The sequence below is a fragment of the Anarhichas minor genome, unplaced genomic scaffold (genome assembly GCF_050575085.1).
Source record: "Anarhichas minor isolate MPS153535 unplaced genomic scaffold, ASM5057508v1 ptg000026l, whole genome shotgun sequence".
NCBI classification, from domain to species: domain Eukaryota; kingdom Metazoa; phylum Chordata; class Actinopteri; order Perciformes; family Anarhichadidae; genus Anarhichas; species Anarhichas minor.
In genome coordinates, this window is record NW_027466472.1 from 6836795 (window position 1) to 6860615 (window position 23821).

Genomic DNA, 23821 nt, shown 5'->3' on the forward strand with positions numbered 1-23821 from the left:
TTTGTGTGAGTTTATTGCCATAATTTTCAATATGAATTGCTATTTCATCCAGTCAGACATCAAACTAAATCTATAAAGTGCACGAGGAGAAGCTGGTGTTTCTGCTGCCGTGCAGTGCGGACAGAGGGGCGGTGCTGGCCCTCCTCCAACGCTACACGGCTTGAATAGGCTCCGTCACTCCTCGCGGTGATGGAGATGTCAGGCGAGCAGCAGCATGCTCTGTTAGTCACTGACAGCGAGGATATCCAACAATGAAAAAAAAAAGTATTTGCAGCTCCACCGAAATGCGTGAAGCGGTGCGTTGATAGTGTGGTTGTCCCGCAATGAGCCGCCGACCTCCGGATCGGAGCGGAGCTGGACGGGACATGAGGGCAGCCTGGATCCTGACTGTGACCTCCCTCCTCACCGCTCAGACTGCCGGAGGAGCACCGCTGGTCCCGGACCCGGACCCTGAGGTACTCCTGTCTTTAGATCTAATGGTGTTTGGTAGAAAGCTGATGTATCGCTGAATAAAAAGCTATTTACTTTTTGGCGGTCAGCGTATATAAAAGAACCACTTATAGAAATGTGTGACCTGCATTCATCCTAATGTGTTTTCGTTATTTTACCTGTTTAATTGAACAGCTCGAATACATAACATTGTTCTAGCCTTTCTACTTAATTACTTCTAGTTTTATGAAAATTGTCTATAAACATGATTTTGAACTGTCTTGGTTTGAGACGAGTAATTTATTTTCATGTGCTTAGTCTATAATTGTAGATGACTATCTTTACCTTTTTAAGTCCCCAATAAGCCTATTTAGACTTGTGCGAGTTGTAAATCCCTGTGCGGTCTGATTAACCCCAAACATACGCCAGGTCTAGAATAGACTACATTTCGTTGACTGTAAAATTACTTCTGACAAAAGGAACGAATATTGTTTATATGCACGGCCCATATAATATAAAACGTGACGCTAACTGTAATGCTTTATGCTCATTTTATAACCAAATGTGCAAGCTCAGTTTGTGGCAAAGGGAACCGTTTAATCATTTTCTAGATATTTCATACAGCAGTGGTTCATCGACCCTAAATGAAAATGAACCTAATTATTATTTTAAAAAAAAAATGTAAAGGGTTCTAGGATATGGATATTAAAATTCATACCAAGGCCATTTAGCATAACACTACATTGGATTAATTGTACTTTTCTGTTGTGAATCTACTTAAGTTAAATATACTGTCTTGAGAACTGCTACATGTTTACTTTATTGTCTACAATAATAGTTAATGTGCTGCGTATGGTGACACAAAAAGAAGACCAAGCCCAGTACAACAGTTTGTGTCTGAGTGTGCTTTGGGATTTTACCATTTAATTGGCATAGTGTGGTTTGAACTGCAGTAGTTTAATTTGCCAGCTGTCTTCGTTGGCCATCCTTACGCTGTAGGAGCATATAACGTTAGGCTGTTACATGTGTTTCCCAAACTTTGCTCTCGCTCTAACATAAAAAGCCTTCTGGCATGTTTCAGTATCTCTAATGGGACAAAGGGACATTTGTGCACTTTCATGTTTACTGGAGTACATCTGTCTTCTCAATTTTAATTTCTATCCCACCCTCACCACATCTGTAATCATAGCTGTGCCTGCTGTTGTCTGAACACGAAACCGACTACATCCACATGAGAGATCGTAATATTAAACTAACAAGGCTAATCTCAACCGCAACGCAACAACATCTTTTGTCATGCACCCAGTCGGTTCATTTTTTCACACTATTGTATAGGCGCTGAAGTATTCTCGGCTTGCATGAAATGCTTGAGAAATAATTACTGTGAATTTTCTGGGACACCTCAGGGGTTTCTCTCTTATGGGTGGTCCAGATCTATACATCCGCCTTGACAACCTACAGCAGCTACAGTATGAATGGACAATTATCTTTACACTTTTATGATTTGTTCCTTTCCCTCCTGGGGAGGTTTGCCTCTCTGGGGATTTACCAGCGTGTGTTCGTATGAGAGGCAAAGTGTTACTGTGAAATAATCACGTTTTTTGTTTTTACAGAGAGGTTCTTGGGTGCACAATAATAATCAGAAAGTTTTTTTTGTGTTTAGTTGGAGCAGTTCTGAAGTAGTGTTAACAAGTTTTACATCAACTGTTGCAGGTTTTTCTGGAAAAGTACGGCTACCTCCATCAGGACAACCACATCCACAATGCAGTAGAGATGAAGTCAGCTATCTGGTAGGTGGTACAATTTACGTGATAGGATTTCAGAACAAAGTGATGCATATTTTTCCTCTACATTTTGCTGACCACAGTTAGCTGGTGCTCAGTGCGTTCATCGGGGGGGGTGAGCTCGGCGTGGGAAGAGCCCCGGAGCTGAACGCCAGTGCAGGGCAGTAAAACACCCTCACCTCTCCTGAACCCTCTCTGAACCACCCAGGAATGCCAAGAACCTCGCCCTCTGGCCAAAATACTGACTGTACAATAATGAAAACTGATTGAAAAGATTTGCTTGTGCTGAGCGTTGGGTAGTAAACTGTGTGTGGTTGACAAACATGTAAAGTGTCATCTTGTGATTGAGACACTTGAAAAATGGTTCTAAATAATTGAGTTTATGAACTTCCTGAACCATTGTTCCTGTATTTAAAAAAAACCTGACTTCATGACCCAAAGCAATCAGATTACATAACTTTATTCAGAATCATTATGAACAATGTGTTACACTTTTCTAAACTTGCCTGAAGAGAATCATGCAAACCTTTCCCCTCTCCGCAGTGAGTTCCAGTGGCTTTCCCGGCTTCCTGTCACAGGCGAGCTTGACAGCGTCACCCTGAGGCAGATGGCGGAGCCCCGCTGTGGGGTGTCTGATGAGGGCAGCCAGCAGATCTGGACTCAGAGAGTAAACGCCATCTTCACCGGAAAGGGCGCCGCTCTCAGGCGACCACGGCGCCGCAGGAAGCGCTCTGCTACACAAGGTATTGTGTGAAACATGTACATGTGTGAGACACCAGGTTTGTTTTTGAGTATCATGAGAGAGCATAGCAGCATGTATGTTTTATGTGCATGGAAGATTGGAAAGCTGTGACATCATTCATTGTCCGGATGGGCAAAATGCCGGGAAATTTCAAGGTGGAAACTAACGGAATTAACAGGAATTCATGGGAATTAACGTGAAATAATGTGATTAAAATGGCAAAAATGTAACATTGTACTTTAGCTTTCATTGAACAGCAACAACAAATGCATCCCTGTTGCCCTGTATGTGTAGGTTTGTGTGTCCTGTTGAGGAGTGGTCTTGAAGACAGTTAACTGGGAGGGTCTGCCCCAATAAACTAAAGCACTAAATAGAGCTGAGGGGTGTAATTAAAGCCGGCGGAGTGTCTGACGTTGCACGCGTCAGCCTGGGCGGTTCCTGCTTTTACCTGCAATTACGCAAGTCAAAGTATCTTGTACTTTATCTTCGCTGGGTGAAAATCTTTAGTTTAAAAGTTGCGCGCTCCACTGTGGGTTTGAGAAAGTCTGAGAATCCCTTGAGTCCAAAAGACCACTCAACTAGTCTAGTTTTTCTTAGTTTGTAAAATGATTTGGGATTCCTTCGAACAACAGCGATGTATCCTGCAGCTCCAGTTTGTATAAGAACAATCCTCAATTATTCCAAGTTGTGCCACTAAAAATACTACAGTTTTGGACCAGTATCGTCTCTGTGTAGTTTGATAGTTCCTCTAAATTCCTTTCAAGAATTAGTGAGGCTCTTATTAGAGATTCTGCAAATGTTCTTTTAAACAGTTCTTTTAAACAGCAATAAAAGCATTCACTGGTGTGCAATTTAAACGGGCTTTAAGTAGTTCAGAGTGCAGCTGGCCACTGCCAGATTTCTTGCAGACTCCACGAGGTAATTGAGGTCCCCTCCTAGCTTAGGGTGCTTTGACAATTACAGGTATAGTTTCTCCCTTGTTTTATAAACGTGTGGGAGACATTGATTGGAGCTGGGGCAAAATATTTAAACTAAAATGGATTTCTTTACCTGATAGATGGGGCATTTATTTCACCTTCACATGCATGGGGATCAGTTGGGGTTGTTCCCATATGGCTCAGGGTATCTGTGAATTTGGGGACATTAGCTGGATGTCTCAAAAGTAAACAGTTATTATTTGTTATACGCTGCATTTTTGTCCTGTTATAAACTTAAAGGCTCCATTTTAACACGATACATATGTGTCTTTTATGACTTATGTTTACATTTCTCACTGTCTCTCTGGTGCTGTCATTCCTCACAGTCATTTGTGAATGCGCAGCAGCAGCAGCAGCAGCAGCAGCAGCAGCAGCAGCAGCAGCAGCAGCAGTCCTTGGTGACAACCCCAGGAGTAGGAGGTTTTCTTCTCCCTCTGTCTCTACTTGTGCCTCCGGCCTTATGATGTGTGAAGCCTCTGCATTCCTTCCTGTCACTGACGAGGTTGGCTAATGTTCGGGGAATGCAGCGGTGGCTGATGTTTGCTGCTGCCTCTTCATGTCGGTACCTGACACGTTCCTCCTGGTAAACACATCCACAACTGACTGGCTGGAATTATGTTGTTTGCCCGGCTGGCTGACTATTTAAATGGCCCGAAATCTTCCTGGCTGAATGAGTAAATATCTTGCTGACTGATTGTCTTGGGTGGATCACAACCTGTTCTTGATTAGGAAAACAACTCTCTGTCATTATTTTAGACCCAGACATGACTCATATGACATGTGGCAGTATTATTATTATTATTATATCAGATCTGACGTCCACTGATCTAGTTTAGCAATGTAATGACTTCATTGTGACTATAGTAAGGCTGTGTAACCACCGCCTTGTACTCAAACAATAGTTTGCGTTGTGACACAGTTGCAGCAGATATCTTTCTGCACGTGGATTTGAAGAAATCTTACTGAAGAGTTTAATGTTTGGATAGAGCATTGGGTCAAACAGGTTCAGACACATGCCAGAGAATCCGCTTTTAATTACTTGTGTACAGCTCTTTCTTGTTGAGTTCAGCAGTCCCGGACTTTTCCTCTAGAGCCATTCATTTGTTGCTGTGTGAGAAATGTTTTGACATTTGGTAAAGGCATTTTTTGTCCTCGTCAGGATGAATTGTGATCACTTTGACAAGAACCTAATGCTAACTCTTGGAGCTGTTTGACCTTGATAGCTGGCACCGGCTGCTAAACCCAGCCTGCAGAGATGAGTCTGACGGGCAGCTTGTTTATTCACTCTCAGCTGTGGTGTGATTTGATTTTGTTTTGTGTGAACATGGTCGCCTCTGAGCTCGCTGGAAACGTAAAACAAACCTTGACCTGTTTTGGTATCTGATGGTCGTTCCCACTGATATTTACAGAGCTGACATTCCACCACCCATGTCCAAGATAAGCTCTGGAACTGTGATAGGTGTGTGTGTGTGTGTTTGTTTTACATGTGCGCTGTTGGATTCTGTGCCCTGGCCTGGAAACTGTTAACCAACTGTTAGCCATTTCACAACAACATCAATTACTGTAATTTTACACTATTTCAGCAGAATGCGCAGATTGGAGCTCAGGGTTTTGCTCACGATTGCTTGATTAGTAATTGCTGAAATGCTAAGATGGCGAACCTGTTTGACCCAAGCAGGTTGTCATTGTGGGCATGTTAGTGTGCTGACCTTAGCGTTTAGCTGTGTTAAACAGCCTCCAAGCTTACACCAGTACCAAACAACATATTTCTGCACCTCCACAAACAATAACTCTGGCTATCAGATGATCTCAGTCACTTCCTAATGTCTGTGATAACCCTCCCTCCCCACACCGCTGCTATAGAGGGCATCATGATAATTGCTTCCATAAGGGAAGTCGGGGAATGTATTGTGTATCTGACTTCCTGGCTTCGCTGCAGTCCTCGGGGACCTCTTACTCTGCGGCGGTCTGGGATGGAGAGAAGGCGCCTGGGCTCTGCTGAGAATACAGTTCTACTACTCGCATCATGTGGCAGCAAGCCTAATGCATATAGTTCATCCAGTGTTCCAGATATGAACTTGTGTATACAAATCTGACTTTAAAAGGAGAATGCAGGTTGTCACGGCAGGGAAATTACTCCTGAGGTTCAATTCTTACCTTCTTGCACCCATTTTGTTAATGCCACCACGCTGACAACTAGCCGTGGCCAAAGGCATTATGTTTTTGGAATGTCCGCCCGTTTATAGACAACATCCGTCCCATTTTTGTGAAAGCGATATCTCAGGACTGCTTGAGGGAATTTCTTGGTCAAAGGTCAGGGTCACTGTGATATGCTAATTATGACAATTTCGCACAAATGTGTAATCGGATAAAATTATGATCTCATGACGTTTTGGACAGATATGGATGTAAATTGCAATTTGACTGGTTGGCGTAGGCAAAGTATTTTCCCTTGAATGAATGCAAATCAATGGAACGATTGTTATTCACTCCCATACAGCTGTAGTGTTCACGGGGCTGCTGCTTTCACTTTTATTATCTCACATTTCTGTGAAGCGTAAATACCAAGGATCAAGTTTACACCAAGACTTGTGTTGCGTTTACTGCTGAAGCACAACTTCTGTTTGTGTTTACACAAACAGAAACACACATTGATGCCATCGCCGTGTCTTAATGGCTCCAGATATCCAGATATGTTCCTTCCTCCAGGGAGCTGTTGAGGTTCACAGTATATGCAGAGCATACCTTTTGTTTATCGCTCTCATCTTTCACATGACTCTCTGCTGTGTATAATTCAACCCAGCACAAACGGCATCTAAATAACTCAAGGGTCCACATTCTCAAACCCGACTGCCTCCGTGTATTAGTGAGCAGAGGTATTTGCAGACCTCCCACTTGCATTTGGCCTCCACATCGGGGAAAACATACACCGACCGCATCTTTAAATATTTTGACAACTGTAAGTGTGCTTGATTTGTCTTGCCACTCTCTAGTTGAGCCCCAAATGTGAAAGTATGTGTAAGTTTGTAAAGCCCTAGCACACAGGGTGCGTTTGATTCTAGCACTCTGTGTCTCACCGTCTCTCAAGCCCTCTTACAAATACAAGTACGAATACTTTTAAAGGGCAGCACCCTGATTTTGTAAGAGTTATTGCCACTTCACCTTTTGCAGGGGTCTCCTTTTTTTGACTCAAAACCTTGAGACTTTAAGAACAATATATATAAAATACTGGAAAACATCAACTATGTACTATATACAGTACGTTGTTGTCCTTGTTGGGACAATTGTATGTGTTGTTTGTTCACTTTGCATGAGGTCATTTCAACGGAATAATATATATATATGATTTAAAATATAATTATTTTATAGAGATATTCAGCCTGCATTTTACATTTATTTGGGATTTTTTCTGGGTAAAATGTAACAAAAGAGCTAAAATCCTCTATTCCAAATATGTTCATTATCTCCAGAGTCTTGCCAATAAGAAAAAGTTAGAGGACCTGAAGCCCAGAAAATATGAAATGGGTTCGGTATTTTTGGAGATGATTTAGATGATTATTACAGCGAACTGTACTTCATAAAATGCCTCTTATCCTCTTGTTTAGAATGTGTTCACCAACTCTTTCATCACCGCGGTCCCCTCTTGGACTTGGGGCAGTCCAGCGTCTCCAGCTGCCTTCCCTCGAAGGTTGATATAATGAATGATTGTTTCCTGTGAGGTGCCTCTTTGTTCGTTTGTTGTGCTGCATTGTTTGCTGTTTTTGTTTGCTTTGCCTTCAGATTGCTACATTCAGTAATCCTACTTATACACAGAGAGATTAGCCTTTTCGTAAATTAAAGAACGGCTGAATTTAACTCCACACTTCCATCTCTCCCAAAACGAATGTGAGATTCTGAAGTTTGCGACACATTATAATTATATCTAAGCTGAGAAGCCACAGACGTGTGTTGAAGTAAATTGTTTAGTCAAGAGTGTGCTCAGAGTGCTTGTTAGCTTACCCAGCTGTGAGCTAATGTGGTTAACATCCTATCATTTTGGATGTAGAGAGACTCTACTTCAAAGCCTCACAGTTGAACGTGGGATGTCTGGCATCCACATTTATAAAACGGATATGCAAGATGTAAATACATATCTACTCCAGTAGGTAATAATAATATGAATTGTTTATGAAACCTTTTTTCAAAGCCACCTTAAATGTCAATAATAAAACCACTAGAAGCACCAGGCATGAATTCAAACAAGCTTGCAAACAAAAAGAAAGGAAACAGACGGATTAGTGGGAGGAAAACAAATTGCAGTGTGTATTTATTTGTTTGAAGGACTTTGTCAGATGCGATCTCAGCAACAGAAATTTGAAAAGCCGTTGATTCAAGTCCGATGAGGCTGGGAAGGCCAGTGGGCGAGGTGGCAGCTTGCTGAGGCTGCAGGTTTTACACTTGAATTAGTTATGTTTGAGCTTGTCAGGCTTTGTGTTTGGCCTGTGTTGTATTAACATTACTGTTAAGAAATGCCACATTTCTTGCATGGACTCCTGCCTACAGTTCTGCTTTTGTGAGTGCCAACAGACATCTTCCGCCCTCTACAAGGTGGAGTGGCACTACAACGAAAAATCGAACAATTCCCTTCAATTTTTTTGCTCACAGAAACACTTTTTATTCTTTTGTGATTTGAGCTTACACTGGCTGTAAGTCTGCGGTGAATACGATTGTGAGCTTCATGCCTGCCTGTCTCATATATCTGCTCCTCTCTCTCTCTCTCTCTGTGTTTACGTATTGTCCAGCTGAGAAGTGGTACAAACGTCACCTGACCTACCAGATAGTGAATTGGCCTCGCCACCTGTCTCTGGGCTCCGTGCGGCTGGCGGTGCGCGCTGCCTTCCAGCTGTGGAGCAACGTGTCGGGCCTGGTGTTCCAGGAGGCTGCCGAAGGCCCCGCAGACATCCGACTGGCATTTTATGAGGGAGACCACAACGACGGGGCCAGCAATGCCTTCGACGGACCAGGTCAGGGACAACCACACACTGAGTCAAGTCATCACGGATCTGCCTATCTGATCCATACTTTAAATCTGTGTGTGTGTGTGTGTGTGTGTGTGTGTGTGTGTGTGTGTTTGTGATGATTGTTTTGTGGCATGATCTTGTGTATGTAATTTGCCCTTTAGGCGTCTCTTGTAAATGAGATCCTGATCCCAACTTCATGAATACATAAAGCTGAACAAGAATTGCTGTTTGTGTTTTCACAATAATACTAAACAATGAAAATAAACCAACTAGTCAACAACTGAGCAGTGACCTACTCAAGCCACCACTCAGCAGTTGAGAATGTATTTATTTCAGTCCAATACTGTACTCTGACACTGTACAACACACTGCCTCTCACTGCTTCTCTCCTTTTTGACTTTCAGGAGGAACTCTGGCGCACGCCTTCCTGCCTCGCAGGGGGGAAGCCCACTTTGACATGGCTGAGAGGTGGACGCTAAACGGACACAAGGGACACAACCTGTTCATGGTGACCGCCCACGAGATCGGGCACACTCTGGGACTGGAGCACTCCCCCGTCCGTCACGCCTTAATGTCGCCGTACTACAGGAAGCTCGGCCGCAGCCTGGTGCTGAGCTGGGACGACATCATCGCAGTGCAGCAGCTGTACGGTGAGATGACACCTCTTTATGGCGCAGATCCTACTTGTGGGTTCATTGTTAGAAACTCATGGACGCTTTAGTGGACAAATGACAACTGGCCACTGTCTGGCCTCAGGACGGCTGGGTTAAAGATAGTGAGTTGAGGTTGCAGTTTAGAATGGACTGTTATTGTACTACAGAGAACCACTTGCATGATTTACTGACTTGTTCTGGAACCAGACTTGTCTTTTGAGGAATCGCAGGAGTAGAGGCGTTTTTACTCTGCTGCCCATTAAAGCGGGAGTCGTGGCACTGATCTGTGAAAAGGCCAGAGAGGCAGCCTGAAGGCCACCAGCTGCAGACGCAGAATGAGAATGAGTAGAGCAGTAGCGCTGTTGAGAGTTCCCTGAGTTCATTAAAACCTAGATTTGACAAAAAATGACCGTAACAATTCTGGATCCAGAAAGCTATCTGCTTGTAGTTTATTTCTTGCTGTTTGTCTTTCTCGTGAAACAAAGCTCCCAACAAAGAATGTGATTACAAGTGAGATTATTTAAAGGTTTCTCTATAGAACGGAAAGAGAAAGAGCAGATTATTATTTCTTTTTTTTGTCCCGAACAGCACGATGAGTTTGTTCTATCAGTTGCAGCTCTGTGGCCTCTCAGCTGCATGGAAAAGTAGGTTGAGGGCAGCAGAGGTGGTGTGATCGTCATAATAACACTCTGCCCTGAAACACACACACACACACACACACACACACACACACACACACACACACACACACACACACACAGCTTTGTCGGCACTGTTGTAATAGGTTGCTGCGGTAGCTGCAGAATGTGAGCGTTACATACATCTGTGTGCATGACTAATGTAATAGTTTCTGTTTACCTTGAGCGTGTTGTTCCTTCTGGCATGTGTAAGGCAGGTTTCCACATGTGCAGAGTTCTTCTATTACGTGTGCTCTCTCTGCAGCAAAGAGGCTGATTTCGCCGCAGCAGTTGCGCAAGAACATTGTCTTTAAAGTATCTTCTGCCACTGCTTGACCTCCTCTGTGATGGTGTGCGACGCTGAATGTTCAAGATGCAAATAGTAAGCATCAAGTGCTTACCCTGCTTTGACTCTGAAATGAGGTGTAGAACAGCTGCAAAGGGCCAGTGAACACACCGAATGCTGCAGGAATGTTTGCATTGCTGCAGGACAGTCCCACAATCATTTGGATAATTTAACTCTGAACTTGAGATTTAGATCAACAGAAGCCTGCAGGCAGCCCGGGTCCAGATTCCTCTTTCTGTGTTTAATATTTGAGGATATTTCCCATCTGCTTTGCCTCTGGTGATATTCTGGCCTCAGCTTCCTAACATGGTATGTGCCAGCCTTTATTCCTCAGGGCCTCCCTTATTCACTCTGCATTAAAACAACGGCAACTCACCACTCTGCTGCCTCAGACACACATTTCCATTTGCAGCTCAGTTACACTCAATAACTGTTGCATTTAATGCCACTTTTTTAAAATTGATGTGACCATATACTACCATTGAATTAATAGCCACTAATGAACGGTAGTTAGAACAGATGATTAGTTTTTAGGTGCTCTTTGAGCTCTACGTGTTTTGCTTTTACACTGAAAGCTAAACCTGGCAATGTTTGCTCATCAGTCTTTAAATCATTGGCAGCTTACTCTGATAACCTTTTTTTTTAGATGCTTGTCATCCAGGATCCTTCTGCTCAGTCTAGCGAAATGAAACATGCTTCAGACATGTTTGCTTATCATCCTGATTTCCACCCTGTGGCAGTAATTTCTGCAGACTGCAGCTGCTCCCATGTAAAAGTCAAGGAACTCCAGATACATAGGAAACTAAAACTGACAGGTCTGTAGGCCTCATGAAAAACGTTACATCTGCCTAAAGATATGAGCTGTAGGCAATGTGAGTATATCTGGTTGTGTGTGTGTGTGTGAGAGAGAGAGAGAGAATCATTCCTGGTGTTGGCATTGTGATCTGATAATAAGCAGAAGTGAGGCATTCTGAATATGTCAGTCTCTCCAGAGCTCCTCTGGCTGCTCTTTGGCAAAATGCATGGAACTTATATCTTATATCTTATATTATAGAAGTCTGTCCTGTAAGATAATGTGTGTATAGTATGTGTGATGAACAGCAGTGGTTTTACAATCATTAATTATTGCTAAGCACATTTTGTTAATAATAGTCATGACATTCTGAATTCTTCTTACACCACTGATGAATGTAAACAGCATAAGGAGGGAGGTGAGGTCAGACAACCAGCCCTTATCTTACTACACTGCTCCTACACACACATACACACAGACACACACTCTCTCACACACACACACACACACACACACACACACACCGCTACACAGCTATTCATGTGTTATCCACTCTGGTGTGTGTACGTCTATTTTTCCTGCTGTCTTCCTCCTGTTCTTGGGTGTGCTGATTTTATCCACCTCCTACACAAATGTTTGTTCAACTCCTTGCAAACGAAATGACTGTAATCATGTCTGAGCACCATCGTTTACTCTTATGCTTTGGTATGTTGTTCTTTTTCCTTTTGTACTGTTTGAGTCTTTCTTTATTCTTTTCATCTCATGTGCCAGAAATCTGCACTATTGTGCTGTACAGGCCAAAAAAAGACGTTATTTGTGCTAACACAGTACTTTTAAGGTTCCAGTGTGCGCCATTGTTTATTTCCTGTGCAGTACAATGTCATCCATCAGTGTACATTGTTCCCATGCTGTCCAATTTAGGAAATACTTAAATTGCTGTTGACATGCTTGAGAAATTAGACTGTCTGTCCTCACAGCTTAGTTTGGTCACTGTAGGTTTTAAATAACAAACTATGCGTGGGAAATTTAAGCACAGGTGGACGGACAACAACCCTACTGAAAGGGATTATGCCAGTACGTGGATTCTTATTACATGGCCTTGTCTGAAGCCTTTTAGGTTCACTGTGTTGTTGCTTTGTTTGTTCTCTCAGGTAAGCCGTCAGGTGATCGCCCTGTGAGGCTGCCAGGCCAGGTTTTGCACGCCGCTCTGCAGGAGTGGGAGTTCACAGAGCTTCACAACGGGCATGAGACCACAGGGCAGCCTCTCTATTGCCAGGGTGTCTTTGATGCCATCACCATGGGTGAGGTCAGAGAGAAATAGAAATTGAATGTAACATTCAGCCATATCCTTCCTGACTGTGGCTATTGGCGGATCTTCAAAAAGCTGAAAGATCTTGCAGAAACAGAAGAGAATCCTGTTATCATATTCATCTTTCTACACCAGCACCAGTTTACTCTTTGAGAAAAGTCTTTAATCAATGTTCACTTGCCAGATTATATTGTATATACTATACATTGAATGTAAATTATCACAACTAAACAGTCTTATTTTGTGATAACTCCTTGGACCACTGTATCAATGCAACATAATTCAGATAGACGGGGTGGGGACAAAGCACAAGGGAATGAATTGCGGGACTAACCCAAGGCAAGGTTTATTATGAAGAGTCACATCAGTAACACATGGCATAAAAAGTCGTAGTGTAGTATTGTATAAAGCAGGCATGTCCAAAGTCCGGCCCGCGGGCCAATCACGGCCCGAGGTCAGATTTTATATGGCCCGCACCTTCTGTCTTAAAATGCATTATTTATGGCCCGCCAGCACAGTCAAAACGGAATGAATAAATCATACAAATTCAACATGCAATTCCTCTTCTTACCTCATGGTGGCAGCACCACTCTGTAACTGTCTGGCTGTTTGAAATTGGCTCTGACCCTTGACCTGTCATGTTACGGCAAGTCAAAAAAGGAAAGTCGATAATGAGGGCCGCCGCTTCCAGGAGAGGTGGAGATCGCAATATTTGTTTCACCGAAAACCGAAACAACTGTGTCTGCCTAATTAGTCATGAGACTGTTGCCTTGTTTAAGGAATGTAATGTAAAGAGACACTACGAGACCAAACATGCTAATGCTACAACAAGCTATCAGAGCGACCGAGCTAGAAAAGTGAAGCAACTCCAAGATAACTTGGCCACACAGCAGCGGTCCTTTTCACATGAAAACATCATCAAAGTAAGCTACCAAGTGGCCATGGTAACTGCTAAACATGACAAACATGACAAAGTTTATCAAAGACTGTGTTATGAAAATAGCAGAAAACATAATTGCCCCGAGAAGAAGACCGAGTTCGCTAATGTTTGCCTGGCTCGTAACACTGAAGAGCTAGCATCAGATACTAAGAGACAACTTGATTTGTTTCGTTAGCCTGTTTCATGTGTGTTGAACTTAAAAGTGAGACAACTTTTCATTACCCTCACTAAGTCATATTTAAGATCTTGAGGTGAGAATATTGATCGGTTTCTATGTAATTAGCTTTTAGATGGCTTGTTCTTTGTGTTATCTGACTTTCAAGATGTGAAAGAAAGGCAGAATAGTTGTTGAGATGTGTTCACACATGAATGCTTACATTTGGTTACATTGCTATTTGCTGTCATTGAAAATAAAATGATTAAATAACAATGTATGTATAGGCTACTTGTATTGTTTAAAATAATGTCAGCAGGGACTGTTGACCCTTGGGCATTTTCACATTATCAAATCTGGCCCTCTTTGAAAGAAGTTTGGACACCCCTGTGGTAAAATAACAATGTCAGGAAGTAAAGTGACATTTTTTTATCAACCTGACAAAATTACATTCTTGTGGGAAGAAAAGAAAAGGCAACAATGTAACTTCTTTACATTCTAATAGAATGTAAAGAAGTTACATTGTATCAAAATGTAGCTTCTTTACATTCTAATAGAATGTAAAGAAGCTACATTGTATAGAATGATTCTATTGAAGTTATTCCTTTTTTAAATGTTTTAGACGAGTCACTAATCACTTTAAAATAGTGATTATAGCTGATTTAACTTACAGACATGAGATTGATCTTCTCATGTCACTCTCTTTATACAATGATATAAATTCATCCCCGTTTTATCTACAAGGCTACTTGTATTGTTTAAAATAATGTCAGCAGGGACTGTTGGCCCTTGGGCATTTTCACATTATCAAATCTGGCCCTCTTTGAAAAAAGTTTGGACACCCCTGGTATAAAGTGTCATGTAAGAATTAATAATATAGTGTGTCATAAAATGCCAGAACAAAAGCCATAGTTTAGAATGTCATAACAATTATGTCATAAAAAAGCCCTCGTATCATATGCATAAACGTGTCAAAGTATAGTATTGCTTGTCATTAAAAGGTCAAGATTGAACTTAATGTGGTACATATATATTTACCCTTCTGCTATTTCTTTTCTGTTTTGTGTCTGCAGACCAGAATGAGACAGTGCTGGTGTTTCGGGGCAGTGTGTACTGGACAGTATCGGCTGAAGGCGGTGTGAGCGGCCCGCTGCCTCTCCGTCATCGCTGGTCTGACCTTCCTCCGGCCATCGAGGCTGCTGCCTTCTCCCCGCTGGACTCCAAGTGGTATTTTTTTAAAGGTACTGCTTCACTCAACTCATCAATGCGATTCTCACACTTCCTTTTAAAGACATTCCCTAAGCTACTGCCTAACTTCACAAGTCTGGTAAAGCTCCCAAAATAGATGCTATTGGGCCTTTAAATAGGAAAGTGCTATTTAAAGAGTACACTGCACTGAAGCCACAGCTGTCATCTTAAAGCAGATTCACCTTTGTGTTAAAGGATAGAACTTGTTTGAAGTTATGGTCAAGTGTGCAAAACAGTTTTATGCAAAATACTGAAGCTAGGACATTTGTATTACTATGCTTATTATCTCTGTCCATTTTTGTATTTTAATAAAAATCGTAGAATTGTTATCTTTTAGAGAGCAAGTGGCCAAGTCAGTTTGACCTGTGTCACAGTATGATGTCATGTGACATGTGAAATGTTGGATGAATTTGTGGAGCCACTACTATCAAATATAATATGATGGTACTTTGCAGATAATTTAAACTTTTTTTTTTATTATTATTGTTGAATCATAGAATTTGTAACTTTTCCCCTCGTCTCGTGGTGCAGGGAAGCGAATGTGGCGCTACTCAGGCAGTGTGCTGGACCAGGGCTTCCCCAGGAAGAGCAGTGAGTTGGGGCTGCCTCGACACCCTGACTGTGTCTTCTACTACGCTCCTCTGGGTCACATGGTCCTCTTCAAGGGCTCCCGTTACTCTGTGCTGAACCTCAAAACCCTGCACCAAGAGCCCTACTACCCGCGCAGACTGACAGACTGGACGGGTGTGCCACAGGGGACCAATGGGGCGCTGACCCGTCCCGACGGACGCCTCTACCTGTTCAGAGAACAGCGATTCTGGAGATTTGACCCGGTCAAGGTTCGAGTCACCAGAGAGGGCCAGTGGGCCAAGGATCTGAGCTGGACTGGTTGTAGAGACGCTCCTCAGAGCAACAACATTCTTTGACCGGCAGTACTGTAAGCTTCAGATAACGTGCAATTTGTTGATGTACATACTATAATGTAAAGGTGTTATAGCTTTTTCACCCTAAACCCACATTGAGTTTATATGTTGCAAAGTGAGCATAGCTCAGCAAACTCCATTAAGGGATTCAACTAAAGTATACCCACTTGGTTTTTTCCATTTTAAAGCACAAATAGTATTTATTCTGGATATTACTGTACATGGAAGTACAATTCTAGCCTCATTAATACAGGTAAGATGGTGAAAGGACTGTGCACTCTTAAGTAGGCAGACCAAACTGGTTTGGTTGGAACAATGCTTTTAAAACCATCTTTTTTTTCCTCTTATCATATTTGCACGCTGACAGAGAAACTAAAAGATGTGTGTCATCTCTTCTGCAATATCAGGATATTCTATCTATTATAGACATAACGGTTGATTACTTAGACATGTGGTTGTGACAGAAACCTAAACTGGCATTAAGTACTCTGACAGTGACACTTTTCCTTCATGTTGTGCTTTTCACAGGGCTACATTTTTTAGCACAATAGCTGCACTAATAAGTAGTTGGATCTAAATGTAGTAATTTAAACATTCAAGAATATTATTACCTGCACCGTTTTAAAATATTACTCACTTTGTACCACTCTCTTGGCAGCTCTGTTTCAACAATTGTACCCTACTGTATATTGTAGAAGCTTATGTGACAAGTTAAAACATTTGAAGTCATTTCTGAGTGGAAAGTGTCGCCTGCAGCTGAACTTCGGTTTCTTTACTCCAGAGGACTTCTCTTTATCCAGACTACACAGCTGTGTCCTCCTGCATAGCTTCAGATCCACTTTAACAGGTGCATCATCTTGTCCACCCTCTGGTGCAGTCCTCCGTTTGATATGTTTTTAATTGCACAGTGATTATTATACATGGAGGAAGAGCGAGCAATTATTTGAACTGCTGCACTGTGATGAGTAACAGGAGCTGTGTATGTGATAAACAGTCAGTTTATAAAACTCATAAACACTTGAGCAACAACGTTCTTTGACCAGCAGAGGGCGCTGTAAGCTTTAGATCATGTGTAATGTGTTGACGTACTGATGGTGCTATAACTTTTTCACCCTAAAGCACATGTATGTATACTTCAGAGCAATGCATATTACTGTACATGGATGTACAGTTACAGCCGTATTAATACAGGTACGATGATCAAAGGACTGTGCAGACCACGCTCTCTTCTTTGTTGGAACAATGCTTTTAAAAGCCTGTTTTTGCACATCGGCAGTGGAATCAAAAGATACGTGTCATCTCCTCTGCAGTATCACTAACTAACACATTGTAGAAATGACGAGTTACTTACTTAAGCCAGCGGTTCTGTGGCCTAAATCTTTATCACTGAAATTCAAACAAATATCAAATTCTATCTAGTTTGTGACTGAAGGTCAATTGTGGTTATAAATTGGTGACATCATTCACTTCTGACCTTTTCATCCGATCATTGTATTCACTTTGCGTTGGATTCTTCCATGACTGCAGGCGGAGCAGCCGTCTGTCAGACTAATGCAGATCATTGGTTACTCAGCATTGGTATTGAAACATGTCAGAACACAAAGTAAAGCCGTCACAATCTGACCACAACAAAAAGAGGGTTTATTCATTTATCTTTTAATACTAAGCCTTCAACATTTTACACACTGAGGACGCTCACAGTTGATGCTTCCTGACTGAGCATGCGTGCCTTTTTTTTTTTTTGCCAGTTACTCTCATTTACAGTAAACCCTTAAAAACATGAACGGCGGCTAGCTGCCCTGCACACCTGCAGCGTCCTGTTGACCAATGAACGGCTCAACAGGAGCAGCTCATAACCTTAAATCTCATGCATTTGATTTGGCTATAATGCACCAGTGAATGCCAGATCCAGGTTCATCTGTGAGTGGGTTCAATTTAGAAGGTCCGTGGCCACAATTAAAAGTTTTATAGAAGATGTCAAGTAATGTGTGTAGAAGAAGAGACACACAAGGGCATTAAATGTTTCCTGAAACATTCCTCTCCTCACAATATCACATCATCTTTTGTCAGACCGGTCTCTAAACAGCTATGATCACAACAATGATCATGTGCACTGTGCAAAAATGTTGTGTGTTTGACGAACATCTGCTGTAACCAGTTCAGTTCAATACACGGTTAAGTTTGAACTTAAATGTATCCGTCTGCTGATCCCTCAGCTTATAGCCGTACAGTAATTAACATGTCTTAGGTCACAGGACACCTTACATACTAATGGTTCAATTATTATTACAAAAACATTATATTACAAGATCTTTTTGTAAACGTCTAAATGTTCTCTTTAAGTAGTTATTTAGAAAATGCTGTTAACTATGTGAGGATGAATGTCCTCTTCAATACAGTAACTGGGCCTAAGTCTAGTACATGTTAACACACGAATAAAGATACTTTGAAGTGCATTTAAACAAATTGAATAAAAAGCTACTCGGCTATTCTTTCACTGTGCCTGTGACAGGCTGACAGAGCACTGTGGAGAGCGATCAGACTAAATCAGATTTCTTTACTCCAGAGGACTTCTCTTTATCCAGACTACACAGCTGTGTCCTCCTGCATAGCTTCAGATCAACTATAACAGCTGCATCATCTTGTCCACCCTCTGTCCTCCATGTGATATGTTATATTATTACCCCAGCATGTGACGTAGTAGCAGGCATTTAGATGAAGAACTCATCGACTGGCTCCTTGTTTGCGCGTGCTGACAGCAGCTCAGCGGTAGTCCTGTTCTCCACAAAAGGCCCTTTGGAGGGACTTTGTCCTGCTGCCACAGTCCTGCTGCCACAGCCCTTCCTGGCTGCATCTGTACATCCAGCGGAGCCCCATGTCCTGGAGGCGACCTGAGGGTGCATGTGTGTCCGTGGCAGACCCTCAACAGCTGAAGCCCCAACAGCTGGAAGCCTCTCAGAGTGGAGATTCATCGAAAGGTCCGTGGAGGAAGAGCGAGCAATTGCTTTGACTGCCGTGTCAGACTTCAGCGAGACGGGGACTCCTGTGTCTACGTTGGTTTCTGGCTCCTCCTCCTCTTCCAGAAGGAGGTGGGAGAGAGAACAGGTGATGGAGGGGCGCAGAGGAGAGTCCGGGTGGTTGGTACTTGAGGGCGGTGCAGGGCTGCTGCGCTGTGATGAGTAACAGGAGCTACCTGGAGGGGTGCTACAGCAGCTTCCTGATCCCTGGCTCTCTGCTCCACCACCTCCTCCATGACGCTTCTCAAGGAGAGAGTCGCTGCGCGGCCTGGGGCCTGGTGACAACCAAAGACACACGGAGCAGACACAAAACATGTTTCAACGTTATCTTTGCAGTCAACAAAACCTTCTGTAAAATTTGAAATTTTTTTTTTTAACTTGACCTGATGAACGGATGTATTTTATTATTCTTTTTGTTGACACCTGATCCGTTATTTCCCTGGTAATGATCTTTTGATTTTATCCTGAATTAAGAAACAATGTGTAAATTCTGTTTCAATATGACCACTATGAATAAATAATTAATAAATACGTCTTGAGACATCTTCGCGATGATGGTTTATAGCGTAGTTTTTTAAAAGTGCATCTCCGGTCTCCGGTCCAAAGACGGGCCTCGGCCGTGGTTCAAAACTCCGTGCACTCCAAACATTCACGCATAAATTCACACAAGCTTTTGAATACAAAATGTAATACCTTGATAAATAGCATTTAAGATGTTTTAAGACTTTTTAAGGGCCTTAATTGTTGCTTAATTGATTTAATCGACTTTTGAATAGCCCGCAGACACCGTGAACACAGTTTTCCCTTCTGTGCACTTACCTTGCCGGTGTGTTTGCCAGGGCAGGGGAGCGGTGAGGCTGCAGGGCGACAGGCTGTGGGCCTGTCCCGAGCTCCTGAGCTGCATTCCTCGAGGGGAAACGCTGGGGCAGGTCAGGGGGAAAGCACAGGTCAGAGGTCGTTGGGGTTGAGCCGGGGTTTTCACCTACAGAAGGACGAGGATTATGATTTACAACAGGACTACAGAGATTTAAGTCAAGTTAAGTGATTTTGAGAGAATTAACATACACGCATCTTACATATGGCTACTCTGACAGCTTTGAGTTGGTTCCATTTCTATTATTGAACTGGCGCTGTTTTATCTTGTGAGATTGGTCTAAATCAATGATTTTAATACCAATTAAAGCTTGATGTCTTTGTTCTGAGCTAATGAAGTAACCTAAACAGTTGATTCATCTTTTGTGTGAGCCGGATGAAGAATTCTGGCCTTTTGGCTAAGAAAGTTTTTTTAAACATGTCTAATTTTGTTGAGCTATGTCTCATCAGGTTTGTGTCATGTGACATTGTTAAAAACTTAAACCTGAGATGTGATACTGGCATCAATCAATAAGTCTTGCGACACAAGGGAAGTAAAGCAGCCATTCACATGTCATGATTTTGCCATCCCGACTCGCTCTACTCTTTATCATTTGGTACATAATTCTATTTGGACAAATACATCTGATCTCAAACCCTCAGTGAAAATGAACTTTCCAATATCAAATCCTCACATTGATCTTGTAATATGTTCTCTTTGGACAGTAAAACTATTTTGTATTATGTATCTACTTCCATAAACATCTAAACATCTGTTTCAACTATATTTACACTGACGTGTTCTAAGTGTTTGGACAACATCTGGCAACAAAATGGGGTTTGTATCACATGCAAATCTTATAAAGTGTGATTTAAACAATGAAAATAAAGTTGGACATGCAGCTCACTAACTGATGTTGTATATTTTTTTTAATGTTCTTCTTAAATGTTTCTCTCTTAGTTTACCGTGAGATAACTGTGAATGGAAGAAAAGCTGCTCTTTGATTTATTCCAGGTTAATAATCATCGGTTTGTCAAACTAAAACATGAAACATAAAACTGAAAAGGCAACACAAACATTCCTTCACTTCACAAACAACTGCTGCTGCTTTCCCTCCAAAGCAAACATGCTATTCCCTCAAGCAACCTGTCCTGCTGCAAATTGTGTACAAAACTTTCCGTTCTGCGAATAACATTTGAGCAGAACAGAGATCCTGCTCGTTGGACTCTCTATGTTGTGAGATAATTATGAAGTAATTACTAATTAAAAGTCGTATTTGCACTTACCTGGAAGAGAATCTTGTTGCCATCCAGGTCTTCTGTCTGCCAGCGCGTGGTGCTTATGGGGGTACAGGGGTTGGGCAACAGAGGGACGAGTTGGCCAATTTCTTCCACACTAAACTGCAGCACAGCGGAGCTGCACGGCTCCACCCGAGACCCTGGTGACAACTGTTTTAAAGCCAGCTGCAGGCACAGCCCGGGCTCTGTGTGGAAAACAAGTGATTATGGGTCACTTGCCTATTTGCTTTTCATCTTATCATGATTAAAAAAAAGCTGAGCCTTAAAGCTGCACTTGTTGAGATGAATAGCTTATATTTTTTGTTGCTTTAAACACTATAAAATTCAAAAAAGCACCACTTTTAAGACGAACCTGTGTGGAGAGTGAACCAGCAGAAGCCCGTCTTCTGCTCCTCTGCCTGTCGCTGCAGCACTGTCTCATAGAGCCGCACGGCATCCTCGTAGTTGTCGTATCCGCTGTACAGTGTCACGCGGAGTATTTCTCCCCCACAGTGGACCGGTCGAACCCCCCACACGGGCATGCCTGCACCCAAACTATAGAAGTCTCTGCTGGGCAGGAGGTAGGGCCGCAACATGGCATTGGCGGGGGAGCTGCTGGAGGTGATGTAGATCCCTCCAGGTCGACTGCCGCAGGTCTCGGTGTGGTGGTACTGCCAGGGCGGACGCTGAAAGAAGTCCAGCACTTTGAGGATTCGCTCCTCTCCATAGGCCTCGTGGAGGAAGAAGGTGATGGCCAGAGAAGGGAAGCCTGAGACATTTTTGAAAAAAAAGGGTTATTCTCAATCAAGCTAAAATAAAAACAGATGCAGATTCTAGCAAGGGAAGCTCGCTGTGGGATTGCATGTTTACTCCATATACAGAGTAAATGTAGTATTGAGTTAAGAGTACGACATTTGAGGGGGTTGTCTTGTTCTTACATATGGAAATGATTATTTTCCTATTTACAAAAAACAAATACACAATGAGGTTGTACGGGCACAACAGAGTTTGGCATCCCTATCAATTAAATACCCGACTTATATAACCAGATGTAAGTATAATAAATGCAAGACAACACGCGGAGGATCATTACCTGACACAGAACAGAGGCGGGTGTAACTTCTGAATGGGGAGGCCCTCTCTGACACATGGAAGATACGGAGACTTGGGCAGAGCCAGTGTAGGAGGCGATCCAGGGTGTGCTGCAGCAGCAGTGAGTCTCCAGGGTTGGCCAGCAGATGTAAGTTCATCAGCAGGAGCTGCTGCTGCCTGACCCGACTGGTAATGTCCTGAACTGGGGTGACACACACACACACACACACACACACACACACACACACACACACACACACACAAGTGTACAAAGATAGCTTAGACAGGTGCAAGTGCTAAAACCAGGCAGCACAGATGTTTAAGTAGAAACCATAACAAATGTGTCGTAGTTAAAGGGGGTACTCCGGTTTCACACATCAAGATTAGTTTCCATGTGATGGGGGAGTACGACTCAGCTCGTCAAAACAGTTGTGTAATGTCACAAAGGTAGTCACATTACAACCGTCAAATTCCAGAAGGTCTTCAGTGGTTTAGTGTTTAGTTTAGTGCCAAAACAATCAGTGATGCACTGTGTTTGGAAATGGAGAGGTCCTTATTCTAGCGTGTGTCTCAACACCCGTCTCATCAACACTAGTAGACTATAAACTGTCGACTCCTAGACAGTTGACAGGGTTTTATTCTACATAATATTTAGTAATTACCCACATTATAAATGTGATATAACATACTATTTCTGAGCTGGTGGTGGCATGAAGTTTGAGTCTTAATAACTATCACAATTGCATTACGGGAAGTGTTGGATTTTGACCGTTCTTATAATAAATCTGTCCCCTTGTGAGTCTCCTAACTTTAAATTACAGCTGTGCCTCTTAATCTTCTGTATGAGTGAATGAATACTTACCGCCAGATGAGGACATCCTGCTGCAGTCAGATCTAGTTAAGAAGACACAAAATAATAAGAAGTACACAAAGTGATTAATTCAGGTGTACATTGGCTGGAGGAAAAGACAAACATCTGTCTCCATCTTGTGGCGGTTGGTTTGGAAAACAAGCCACCGTTGGTCACCATGACAACAAACACATTTAGGAGACAACATCTTAAAGAGGACAACAGTTATAAACACCTGTAGTTAACGTGCGAAGAGGTTAAAGGTCACAGTTTAGTTGCTGGTTTGAAATGATAACCCCTCTACGATTTACTGTCACAGTTTCCATTGTGGCTGCAGCTACAGCTAACGTTAGCATCGTTAGCTTAACGTTGACACACAAACAAGTTGACTCACTCGGTTTCATCTCCGGAGTCCACGTTCTGCATGGTCGGACCTCTTTAATAGCGACACTCCTCGAAACATGGTCCGGAAGAAGCTGCGGGGCCTTCTTTTTTCACATTTGGTCGAGCCATCTGCACAGAAAGTTTGCGCGGTGTTGCTTGCGGCAGTGCGGAGGACTGAGGGTGAAGAGAAGCATCGCGTTTGATTTCTTTCCACAGTCTGCTCCAGTAAAAGAAGAAGAAGAAGAAGAAGAAGAAGAAGAAGGGGGGACTCTTTTGCTGGGACGCTGACGTCAGGAGGCAATATAACCATGCACCGTTATGTTAAAATAAAAGCACTGGATATTTAGTAGGAGAAAACAAAAAGTGGAGATGC

At 42.5% G+C, this 23821-nt stretch overlaps 2 protein-coding genes across 2 annotated transcripts; one reads left to right on the top strand and one right to left on the bottom strand.

Moving 5' to 3' along the window:
* The first annotated feature begins 130 nt into the window (after positions 1 to 130).
* mmp28 (matrix metallopeptidase 28) lies at positions 131 to 18452 on the top strand. Its single transcript, XM_076100963.1, has 8 exons — positions 131 to 455; positions 2143 to 2219; positions 2757 to 2956; positions 8714 to 8935; positions 9337 to 9582; positions 12553 to 12702; positions 14878 to 15045; positions 15584 to 18452. Exons 1-8 carry the CDS (start codon positions 324 to 326, stop codon positions 15976 to 15978), a joined length of 1590 nt encoding a protein of 529 aa, XP_075957078.1. The 5' UTR covers positions 131 to 323; the 3' UTR covers positions 15979 to 18452.
* fam124b (family with sequence similarity 124B) lies at positions 17600 to 22991 on the bottom strand. Its single transcript, XM_076100959.1, has 5 exons — positions 22216 to 22991; positions 21496 to 21891; positions 21132 to 21328; positions 19812 to 19974; positions 17600 to 19267 (listed from the first exon to the last, which is right to left on the bottom strand). Exons 1-5 carry the CDS (start codon positions 22370 to 22372, stop codon positions 18687 to 18689), a joined length of 1494 nt encoding a protein of 497 aa, XP_075957074.1. The 5' UTR covers positions 22373 to 22991; the 3' UTR covers positions 17600 to 18686.
* Positions 22992 to 23821: the final 830 nt, after the last annotated feature.

What these genes read in the sequence shown, in the direction of transcription:
- mmp28 (XM_076100963.1), top strand. Translation starts at nt 324, where the DNA reads ATGAGCCGCCGACCTCCGGATCGGAGCGGAGCTGGACGGGACATGAGG. An exon ending in CTTTGATGCCATCACCATGG is followed by an intron (nt 12,703 to 14,877) that starts GTGAGGTCAGAG and finishes TTGTGTCTGCAG; the next exon opens with ACCAGAATGAGACAGTGCTG. An exon ending in CAAGTGGTATTTTTTTAAAG is followed by an intron (nt 15,046 to 15,583) that starts GTACTGCTTCAC and finishes CTCGTGGTGCAG; the next exon opens with GGAAGCGAATGTGGCGCTAC.
- fam124b (XM_076100959.1), bottom strand. Translation starts at nt 22,372, where the DNA reads ATGAACTTACATCTGCTGGCCAACCCTGGAGACTCACTGCTGCTGCAG. An exon ending in CCGCCTCTGTTCTGTGTCAG is followed by an intron (nt 21,892 to 22,215) that starts GTAATGATCCTC and finishes AAAATGTCTCAG; the next exon opens with GCTTCCCTTCTCTGGCCATC. An exon ending in CTGGCAAACACACCGGCAAG is followed by an intron (nt 19,268 to 19,811) that starts GTAAGTGCACAG and finishes GGTTGTCACCAG; the next exon opens with GCCCCAGGCCGCGCAGCGAC.